The following is an 11,456-nucleotide window of genomic DNA, read 5'->3' as shown; positions in this document are numbered from 1 at the left end:
CAAATAGACCCAGTGTCAGCCCAGACACGTGGCGTGTCAGAAACACAGGTCCCACAGCGGTCATCTGCTTCCCCAAACGTCTGAACTGAGGAGACTACCTGTATGATGGACACTGAGGGGCTTTGGAGGGCGACAGAGCTTCACAGAAAACCCAGACCCCCTCGCCCCAGGCCGACCTTCCTCTCTAACCTTACCTCTCACTGTTTGCCCCTCACTCACTCCTACTGTTACCTCTTCCCCACAGAGGCCAAGCTCACTCCCACCTCAGGACCTTTGCACTTGCTGTGACCTCTGCCAAAAACACCCTTCCTCCTGCCTAGAAGAAGCTTTCCCCGGATCTTCCTTAGGCTTCCTCCCCTCCTTGTCTTCCAGGTCTCAGATCATGGTCCCCTCCTTCAGAAGGCCTTTCCTGACCACCCCACCTAAATTAGTACCTCCAACCCATTCCTCTCCATTGTGTCATCTGGCTTTGCTTCCTTCGTGGTGCTTACCACTGTCGGAAAGGCTCTTGTTCATTATTTGCTTATGTGCTCAGAGAGCGCCTGGCAAATGGTTGACCCTCAACGGTTATATGCTGAATGAATGGACAAATGAATAAATGACTGAATGGAAGCTCTTACTCACTTTTTTTGTAATAAGGATCCAGAACCCTATATCCAAAAGCACCCCCTCGCCTTTCAGTTAACAAGGGCAGAGACCACGGGCAATAACACTGTGGTCGGTAACAACTTAACAACCAGCGGGCAGTTCTATCTACACACATTGCTGGGCATGGTTCCAAAGCTAAAAAGGCACTAATTGCTTTTATATAAGGAGGTAGAAACACAGTCCCTCCGTGCCCTTCAGTCCTGATGGTCTGCATTATCGTATCTGTTACCGTGTTAATTGTTCCTGTCTCACACGGCCAGTTTGGGCTTTATTCTGCTTATGTCTGGGTTGGTGACAGGTTCCTATACAGAGAAGAGAGGTACCGGGGAAGCGTGTGTGTGTGTGTCTGCATGTGTATCCGTGTGTGTACCACTGTGCATAGAGCAGCAACACTCTGGGAAGGGTTAACTCGCAGTCAAGCTCTCTGTGCTCAGGGCCCTAAGACTGGCCCAGGAATGGGAGGGGTGGGCTCGGAAGGTGGAGCAGGCTTGGCTTGTCTGAGCTGCCTTTTCCAAGACAGGAGAGCAAATGCTTGCCCAGCTGGACCGAGCGTGCTGAACTCACGTCGCCTTTAGGAATGGCTGCAGAAGCCCACACCTGGAAATCCCTCCCTCCCTGCCCCTCCACGGCAGGTTGCATTTGGGAGGCTCTCCGGTCATTAGAGGAATGAGCCGAGGGTGAGCAATTCACCAGCTCGCCAGCACTTGGAGAACAGCAGGCAAGGATGGATGTGGTCGACAGCCTTCTTGTGAATGGAAGCAACATCACCCCTCCCTGTGAGCTGGGAATCGACAATGAGACGGTTTTCTGCTTGGAGCAGCCCCGTCCTTCCAAAGGTAGGTGTCAGACAGTGTTATTTCAATTCAGAAAATGATTAAGGTGAGGGAGAAATCAGCAAAGACGAGGCTGCTAGAGAAAAGACAACGAAGTCCTCTTGAGACCAGGCTGGGTAAAGTCATACGTTCACAAGTTTGGGTAACAGATCAAAAAGCGGAACTGAGTCAAATATCCGGATTGTTCCCCACAGGAGAGTCGAGATGGATGTATAGGACATGGGGAGGGGGGCACAAAAGCCAGGGGAGGAGGAGCTGAAGTGTCATAAGAAGGGGGTACAAGTGTCGAAGCTGGAACTTACCAGCATCACAGAAAAGGTGCTGTCACAATCTAGCTGTCACCTTTTCTTGGGGGAAATCCAGCGTGAAAAAGTGATTAAAGTGAAATCATGCTTAGCAGCTGGGAAAGAGAGCAATCACTAGTCACTGGAGAAGCTTTGTTCTTAAGCCAAAGGGGTTCCCTGAGTGATTCTTTAACAAACCAACCTTTCAGAAGCCACGAATCACTCTGTGTGCTCCTCAGTTTGTTTCTGCAAAATATCATCCGTAGAGGAGTAGTTGGGTTCAATGATTGTAGACGCGTGCAAAAAAAAAAAAAAAAAAAAAAAAATCTGCAGGAAGGAAATCACGGTTCATTTCGTGTGCAGAGGTTTTAACATTCTGCTCCCATAACCTCCGTCCCCCTGTCTCGTCCCTGTTCCTCTTCGCAGAGTGGCAGCCAGCTGTGCAAATTCTCCTGTACTCCTTGATATTCCTGCTCAGCGTGCTGGGCAATACGCTGGTCATTACAGTGCTGATTCGGAACAAGAGGATGAGAACCGTCACCAACATCTTTCTGCTCTCGCTGGCAGTCAGTGACCTCATGCTCTGCCTTTTCTGCATGCCGTTCAACCTCATCCCCAACCTGCTCAAGGATTTCATCTTCGGGAGTGCTGTCTGCAAGACCACCACCTACTTCATGGGTGAGTTGCTGCTGGGGGCTGCTTCTGGAGCTCGCCCCAGACCCCGCTCTGGCCCCAGACCTTCCCAACCCCCAGGGCGGCCTCCGCAGAGGCGTCCTGAGGAGTGCAACAAACAAACAAACAACAACAACAAAAAAAAACAAAACAAACCTCTGGCAGCGTGCAGCCACGTGCAGGGGTGCAGGTGCTGACTTTAAGGTAGGTCCGTCCTCAGGTGTCCCCAGAAGTCAGTCCCCGGTTGTCCGTTTCAGAGGTCAGTTTCTCAGAGTGGAGTAAGTTGTTAAGCAAGCACAGAAGAGGTTTGGTTTTGCTTGCTTCTGCTGGAAAGGAGGCTTCAAGCGACTCTGTCCCTTCCTGGAAGTCATTGGTCTTAGTCTGAGCTCTGCCCAAGCCAAGCTATGGCTTTTGAGGGGAATGGGGGGAAGGAGGAGGGTTCTTTCTGGTGTTGCTCCTGCTCTCCTAGGGAACAGCGGCTCTGCGAAAACCAGTTTCACCCCAGCTCTAGGTTCCTGTCTCAGGATTCACTTCCCAGCCTGATCCCCGGGGGGCTGGGACCCTCTCAGGCAGAGAGAGAGAGAGAGAGAGAGAGAGGAGAGCCCTCTGGCACTAAATGAGGGGTTGATTGTGCTCCCAGAGCCCGTGGGTCATGAAGCTCACCCTGACTGGCTGAGACAGGCAGCCTCTGCCTTTGCCAATCAAATGAGGACGATGATAAAATCACACGAGCTGACATTTTTGAGTACTTTTTATGCACCAGATGTTGTACGAAGTGCTTTTACTGCCATGATTTCATCTCCCAATCCACCCTGCGGAAGAAAACAGCTATTCTTCCCCGTCTCAGCAGGGAGCCAACAGAGGCACAGAGAGGTTAATCACATGCCCAAGGACACACAGGCAGTAAGCCGCAGAGCTGAGATTTGAACCGAGGTCAGGAGCCACCCCAGTGGTGGGTGAGGGCGCTGCCCCAGCTTGCCAGCTGCTGGGGCTCCCCTGCAGCCCGGCACAGATGTGCTTCGGCCCCTCTGTCTGCCAGGTTGCCCTGTTGCTCACCCATTCTGAGAACCAGCTGCGGGGAGGAAGAGAGATGGGAAATGAGGGAGGGCTGTTTTTTGTTCTGACCTAAGCCTTGCAACATGGGCAGAGCTGCGTTGGGCCAGGGCTGTTCCCAAAGACCAGAAAGCTTTCAAAGCCCTGATTTCTCCCGATCGAGGGAGCAGGATCCAGCCCTGACAAAACGGTGATGAATTACCGATCCGTGTGCCACGGACAAACAACCAAGAGGGTGTCTGTCCTTGTCCGAGAACTCTGAAAATAAAAATGGACTTATAAAGGGAAGGGATCACGACTAAACAATGAAGCAATAACAGTTCCTACCATCTCTAGCGCTTTGGGCTTTCACGGCCCACCCATGTGTATTTTATGATAATATTATTTAAGAATCTTAACTAGGGTCTGTGAAAGGAGATTTAAAATGAGTGCTCGTGTGATTGCACAACACTGTAAATGTGCCGAAGGCCACAGGATGCCTGCTTGAAAATGGTTAATTTTTTGTGATGTTTCATCTCAAAACAACAACAACAACAACAAACCAGTTTTTAAAAATAGCTAAAATGAAAAGCAAGAAAATCCTGAAGCCATTTGCAATACCGTAATGGTTTTGTTGGAGTTCTAAACCCGGGGACTCTGATTTCGCCCTTGATTTTGTGTTCTCCTCAATACCATACCTAACAGTTACCATTCATTAAACTCTTATATGAAGGAAAAAGAAAAAGAAAGAAAGAAAGAAAGAAAGAAAGAAAGAAAGAAAGAAAGAAAGAAAGAGGAAAAGGAAAAGAAAAACCGAAAGAGTGCTTGCCTGATGGTGGGTTTATAATAACAAGTGGGCCCATTATACAGATTTGACTTGGGAGACATTGGGGTTACACTCTGTAATCTCAATGTTATCAGTTCCTTGGGGTAAAGTCCAAGAAAACACAACCATCCTGTCTCAGAACATGAGTTTTTATTTAATGGTTTTTGGGTTGTAGATTCTTCCAAGTCTCTAAGGAATACTGTAGGTATTTCCCCCTAAAAAAAGAACATTTTTATACACAGTTGCCGAGAATTTATATATATCCATAAAAGGCCCCAGGCTACGAGCTTCTTCTCCCCAACTTATATTAATTCTAAGGTTTAAGAAATCATGCTAAAGATAATCAGAAAAACTGACGGAATCCATGGATGAATAGTTAAAGAGAATTTCAAGGGGCTGAGACGTGGTAATAATACACACACAAAATACAAAAGTTAAAGAAAATTAAGCTTTTTTGACTATGCCTAAGCACGTCATGGTAAATGAGGTACTGTGATGTCTTTCGCGCTGACGACGCATGCTCGTTCTACAAAACACAGAAAAGCAAACAGAATAAGAAGGAAAGTTCTAGTCCTCCCGCCGGGAGCAACCTTTAGTTACAGTGAGGAGGGTCCTCCCTTTATCCTTTCTTTACTATGTGTTTTTTCAACAAACTGCTTTTTCAGATTTGTAATGTTTCATTCTTAAAAACAGTCTGTACTAGAAATTCTCAGAAAGTTTTAATGCCTCCGGCTCAGACCCCAGTGACCTTTCAAGGTCACAGTCCTTAAGAATCTGGGTTATTAGGTCAACCTAACTTCAGGATATGCTCAAAATGAGAGCTTCTCCCTGGGTGACTCAAAATCCTCTTCTGTAGGAGAGGAACGTATCTTATCCCCGTGGTGATTAATTAATGAGCAACTTTAGTCGGAGAAGGAATTCGGTCGTAATCAAAGTTCAATAAACCTATCTAAAAATTGGCAATCAGATGTGTTCGTAAATACCTTTCTTTACTGCCTTTAATCCTTTTTGAAGCGAAGCTGGGAATAAATAATTTTTTTAAAAAATACAGGTACATGATATTTCTTTCCCCTCTGAGTGTTGTCCCTTGATATGGAACCTGTGCAGAGCAGATATGCTTAAGCTAATGTGCAAACAAACTTGGGATTTCAGAGCCGTCATAACCGACTTTTTGTTCCTTTCCCAGGCACCTCTGTGAGTGTCTCCACCTTTAATCTGGTAGCCATATCTCTGGAAAGATATGGTGCGATCTGCAAACCCTTACAGTCCCGGGTCTGGCAGACCAAATCCCACGCTTTGAAGGTCATTGCCGCGACCTGGTGCCTCTCCTTTACCATCATGACTCCGTACCCAATTTACAGTAACCTGGTGCCTTTTACCAAAAATAACAACCAGACTGCGAATATGTGCCGCTTCCTCCTGCCAAACGATGTTATGCAGCAGTCCTGGTAAGGCGGGGCGGTGTGTATTTGTGTAATACAACTCGTTATCGTTCGCAGGTTTTATAAAAAAGGGAATGTGTTGCCAGAGTGGCTGGGGGACATTCACGTCCGGGAGACTTTGAGAAGAATTATTCTAACTTCTTTTTCGGATAATAGTGATAGCAAACACTTAAGTGCTGTTTTAAATGCCACACACATATGAATTCAATTAATCCTCTCAAACCCCAATAGCGTAGGTACTGTTATGGTCCCCATTTTGCAGATGATGAAACCAAGACATGGAGACGTTAAGTGGGTTGCTTACGATCACAAACCGAGAAGACACAGAGCCTCTCTGCTTACCCGCTGTGCAGAATGCCTCTGGATGGTCGAGCGGGGGTGTTGGCTACAGGATCTGGAGAGCTATGATTTTTCTAAGAACTGGAGATAAAGCAGAGAATGAGTCCCAAATCCCATGAGGTTTTTTTTTTTTTTCTTTTTTTAGATCTGCAGCTATGGTGCCGGCACAGAACACTTCACTAGAAATAAACAGGCGAGGTTCTAAGACTTCTTTCCTTGCTTACTAGCCGACTGATGTTGGACAAGTTCAAGTAACCTCTCTGAGGTTCAGGTTCTTTATCTATGCAAGGATTTAATAGTATAGATTTTTTTAAATCTACCTCATTGGGTGGCTGTGAGATTCAAAGGAGAGCATGTGTATGAAGATGTCATGAAATATCTTTAAAAAATACAAATGCAGGGTATTACGTTTACTAACGCCAAGCATATTTTAGAATCAGGGAACTGGACATTCAAAAATGGCTCAAAACTAAGATAATCTCTGCTTTCTTTGCCTTCCTTTTTTTTTTTTTCATTTCAACCAAGGAACACACACACACACACAGACACACACACGCACAAAGAATTATGTTGCAAATGAGAGAAACATTTCCAAGACTTGAAAAGGAATCTTATCAAAACATGTCCAATTGAAATGAGAAATGGCCCAGCCACTGTGCCTCTGACAATTTTGTGGCCTAATCCTGTAACCTTACACATGCCAGACTGCAAAAATGATTTAGGGGCCAGACCCATAAAGGAGGCTGCGGGGCTTCAGGAATCAAACATGTTTAGAGAAAGCACAGCTCTGCCCCGCCAGGCACTAGCAGGAGCCCGCCACAATGCCAAGGGGGCAGAAACAGCCAGAACGCCCTATTTTGCTAAACCACGGAGGTTATCCATCATTCCTACCTGTGCATTTGATGGTTCTGTTGTTGTAAAGTCCACAAATAGTATATTGTGATACTTATTAAGAGCACAGCTTCTAGAATCATATTCCTTGGGTTCAAATCCCATCTTTGCCACTATGTGTGTGACCCTGGACGGATGATTTAATCTCTATAAATCTCAGTTTCCTCACATATAAAATAGGTATTATGATAATAGCACCTACCTCAAAGGTTACTATGGGAGTTAAATCTAGTGTTACATATAAATATGAAATATTATTATGTATGCAATGCTTAGCCTAGTATGTAGTAAGTACTCGATGAATGTAAGTTCCTACAAGTATTTATTCACGTTTTTGGTAACAGCTTTATTGAGATTATGCACATTCCTTTGGTTGTTGTTAATTTCTGATTTGTTTTATATGAAGGCTTGTTTCAGGCACAGACTCACACCAGCCTTTTCCAGCTTAACTAGTCCTTCATAAGAGACTATCGGAAAACAAAAAGAAGAGAAGTAAACAACTTCAAAAGACTGAACGTCCAGACATAGACTTTCCAGGGCTATTAAATACTAGTAATTAATGTGTTTGCTCAGCCCAGTTAAAATGAAGATGAACCCTATTTATTCCATCCCGTCTGAGTCTGAAATACTAGAGTTGCTGGTTATTGAATTTCTTTTTATTTTATTAGGCACACGTTCCTGTTACTCATCCTCTTTCTTATTCCTGGAATCGTGATGATGGTGGCATATGGATTGATCTCTTTGGAACTTTACCAAGGAATAAAATTTGATGCAATCCAGAAGAAGTCTGCTAGGGGTAACTATCTATTCGCTGTATGTTTATGTCAAAATATAACAAAAGCTTGTTTCCTATAACTTAAGTAGATACACCCAGAGTGTATGTTGGAGATTTTGAAAGTATCCTCTCAAAACGGTGCTGAATGGAACCAAAATGACAGAACCCGCATTCACCCAGTTATCAGCTGAGGGCCTGCGTGTCCCTTGCGGTCCGCAGTGTTGCGTTCAGATGGACCCCTCCTTCTGCAACTGAAGGGAATTATAACTCCAACCCCCCATCCTTTCTCCTGCCTTTCTTTGTCACGGTGCAGTTACCCAAAGCCTCGTTTCTTCCCACTCATGATGATCCACTAGCCACTAAAATTTACCCCAACACCTTTGTTGATATAACTTCTTGCCCTTCTCACTCCACCCCTTCGTTCAGCTCTTTCCCGGAACTTATATGTCCCTAGAGCCTCTTTGGTTTTGGTTGATTTTTGCTCATTATCCAGGTTTCCCAGTAAAAGCATTCTGGAGGCTTACCAAGCAAGCAGGAACCTCTCTCCTGAGGCTCTGGGGAAAGAAGGAGTACAAACATTCATTCTTTAGTAATTTTTATCCTCATAATTGACGTGCATAAAATATTCTGTTATTATATACTATGTATATGATAGATTATATATTATTGTTTAAGATTTTAGTTATTTATCTAGGGGCGCCTGGGTGGCACAGCGGTTAAGCGTCTGCCTTCGGCTCAGGGCGTGATCCTGGCGTTATGGGATCGAGCCCCACATCAGGCTCCTCCGCTATGAGCCTGCTTCTTCCTCTCCCACTCCCCCTGCTTGTGTTCCCTCTCTCGCTGGCTGTCTCTCTCTCTGTCAAATAAATAAATAAAATCTTTAAAAAAAAAAGATTTTAGTTATTTATCTGACAGAGAGAGAGAGTGGGGGAGGGGCAGAGGGCGAGAATCTCAAGCAGGCTCTGGGCTCAGTGCAGAGTCCAATGCCGGGCTTGATCCTGAGATCATGACCTGAGCCGAAACCAAGAGTTGGAGGCTTAACCGACTGAGCCACCCAGGCGCCCCATATTATTTTGGTAGTTTTAGGTAGCTTTCCATTTGAAGGAAAGGACCGCTGTAGATGACACTGACCCCTGCCAGCGCAGGCCCAAGGATCCCTGCCTCTGCTTCAGTTCCAGTTTGGCTTGATCCCCTTGGTGGAGGGGGCGTCTGTCCCGCATGACCCATCCCCAACAATAAGTATGTCCCTTGCCCACGCAGACAGGAAGCCGAGCACCGGCAGCAGCGGCCGGTACGAGGACAGCGACGGCTGTTACCTGCAGAAGGCCAAGCCCCGCAGGAAGCTGGAGCTTCAGCAGCTGTCCAGCCCCGGCAGCGGCAGGGTCAACCGCATCAGGAGCAGCAGCTCCACGGCCAACCTCATGGCCAAGAAGCGGGTGATCCGCATGCTCATGGTCATCGTGCTCCTCTTCTTCCTGTGCTGGATGCCCATCTTCAGCGCCAACGCCTGGCGGGCCTATGACACGGCCTCGGCCGAGCGCCGCCTCTCGGGGACCCCCATTTCCTTCATCCTCCTGCTGTCTTACACCTCCTCTTGCGTCAACCCCATCATCTACTGCTTCATGAACAGACGCTTCCGCCTCGGCTTCATGGCCACCTTCCCCTGCTGCCCCAACCCTGGTCCCCCAGGAGCGAGAGGAGAGGTGGGAGAGGAGGAGGAAGGCAGGACCACGGGGGCCTCTCTGTCCAGGTATTCCTACAGCCACATGAGCGCCTCTGCGCCGCCCCCCTGAGCTGTGCCCGCCCCCAGCGCCGCAGGGAGGAGGGGGCGGAAGGGCGAGCCCAGAAGGAAGATTGCCATTGCCAGTGGGAACTGTTCATTGTCTGCTTTTCATCCTTCATCCGGGTTCCAGGAGAGCTCCAGCAGAGCGGGGCTGTGACTTGGTTTCTAGGCAATTCAAGGCAGGAAATGTTCAGTAACATTCACCATCAGAAACACCTCAACAGGCCAGTTGTCCAGCCGGAGTCCAAGAGGGCTCGTATTGCAAATGCAATGCCAAACACGTGGTCAGCATGGAGATGTGGACCGTACTGAAGCTTTAGAAGTTTCTAGAACATCCAAGGTGGGCTCTCACTCCCCCTAGGGACAGAGTTCTATGCTCTGCTTCATCTGCTGATGCGGAAGTGTGGAGGCTGCTTTGTCCCTGGAGAGGGTCTACCACGTACATGCCGTAGCCATCCCCCCTCATCATGACCGCAAAAAGGGAACGTGAAGCAAACCCTCTTCTGGCCGTTTTTCTGAAGTAAGACAACAGCCTGACTTTTTCTTTTTGAGGTTGATGAAGGACATTCAGAGACATAATTTTATGGTGTCGTCAAACAGCATAAGGAATGTTGTCTGAAAGATTGAGCTGGGAATTTATATTTCTAAAAAGAAAAGAGATTTGTGGCAAATAGCTGCGAATGCTGAATTCCCATTGTGAATATGAAGAGCCAGAAGGTACACAGAATTTTTTTTCTACTTTAATGACATATATCACTTAACTCCACCTTTATATGGTGATATGGAACCCCCTGGCTTCTTTGCCTCAATTTCTCATTCTCATCCGGCACTGTCTCTTTTCCAGAAAGACTCCAGGTACAAAGGAGAATTGTAACTATGTGTACCTTTCCAAGGGTGGAAACAAACATGTGTAGTCAGTCCCAGGAGAAAAACTGGCTTACTTAGACTCCATTCACAAATAGCTTTAAAGGTCAAATCTGTCTGTCCCATTAAATACAATCTATGTATTTGTCAGTAATTGTATTAATTTTATGTATATGTAAAAACAAAACATATAAGTATGTTCTTTACATAGGTATATTCTTCAGTGTGTTTAAAAAAGAAAAAAAATAGTGAATGGATGTTGGAATTCAATAATTGTTATCATTTTTCATTCCTTCACAACAGCTGGAGCTCTGTGTGAACTTTTCCTTCCAAAATTAAGGTTGAACTCTCTCTCCTCCTATTTAGAAATCTCAATTAAAAGAAGACGTGAGCTATAAATTTAGATAGTAGGAAGTGCATTTCTAAGATAGAATGTATCAATCTGCTCTGCCAGCGCTTCTTTCTTTTTCTTTTTCTTTTTTTTCGGGGCAACATTGTCTTGACTGTTTAAATAAATTAACACAGGCATTTTTGACAGAAATAAGTGTACACGCTAATGTAGGAATGAAAAAGGAAGGAAGGAAGGAAGGAAGGAAGGAAGGAAGGAAGGAGGGGGGAATTTCATAGCATCCTTGCCTCCAAGCATCTGACAAGTGAGCTTTTCTTTTCCTGGTTTTCATGGGACCAAGACCATCCATCGTTCCAGGCCTGACATTCTGCGGATGCACAAAGGTGGTGATTTCAATCCAGGGGAAAAAAATCGGTGTGGAAAGGAGGGAGGGGAAGACAGTGGCAAGAAGGGATCTCGAACAGGGGAAGTGAAGTTATGTAACTTAATAAGGTGTGAGTGTCACCGTTTGGTTTTTCGGGTGGGATGGCCGTGTGCTAACAGACGAAACATTATTGAGGATATGACCGTTTATCAAAGGGGACTTTTCAAGCCAGATATTAGTTTTTCTGTTTCTCAGGCTGCAATGTAATGTTAGTATTTATAACCAGTCATCTCAAATATTTCAAGATAAAAAAATTCAATGGACCATAGCACGTACAGCTAAATGATAAAAGGA

The 11,456-nt window shown here is 45.9% G+C and overlaps 1 protein-coding gene across 1 annotated transcript; it reads left to right on the top strand.

Moving 5' to 3' along the window:
* Window positions 1–1,357: 1,357 nt before the first annotated feature.
* CCKAR (cholecystokinin A receptor) lies at window positions 1,358–10,506 on the top strand. The gene is made up of 5 exons (XM_026514561.3): window positions 1,358–1,484; window positions 2,192–2,443; window positions 5,482–5,743; window positions 7,636–7,763; window positions 9,003–10,506. The coding sequence occupies exons 1-5, from the start codon at window positions 1,373–1,375 to the stop codon at window positions 9,533–9,535; spliced, it is 1,287 nt and encodes a 428-aa protein (XP_026370346.1). The 5' UTR covers window positions 1,358–1,372; the 3' UTR covers window positions 9,536–10,506.
* The last annotated feature ends 950 nt before the right edge of the window (window positions 10,507–11,456 follow it).

The sequence above is a fragment of the Ursus arctos genome, unplaced genomic scaffold (genome assembly GCF_023065955.2).
Source record: "Ursus arctos isolate Adak ecotype North America unplaced genomic scaffold, UrsArc2.0 scaffold_9, whole genome shotgun sequence".
Classification (NCBI taxonomy): Eukaryota; Metazoa; Chordata; class Mammalia; order Carnivora; family Ursidae; genus Ursus; species Ursus arctos.
This window is presented reverse-complemented; position numbering and strand designations above follow the sequence as displayed.

Excerpts from the sequence above, each read along its gene's own strand:
- CCKAR (XM_026514561.3), top strand. The coding sequence starts at position 1,373 with ATGGATGTGGTCGACAGCCTTCTTGTGAATGGAAGCAACATCACCCCT. Across the intron at positions 1,485-2,191 it reads GCAGCCCCGTCCTTCCAAAG|AGTGGCAGCCAGCTGTGCAA; the intron begins GTAGGTGTCAGA and ends TCCTCTTCGCAG. Across the intron at positions 7,764-9,002 it reads CCAGAAGAAGTCTGCTAGGG|ACAGGAAGCCGAGCACCGGC; the intron begins GTAACTATCTAT and ends TTGCCCACGCAG.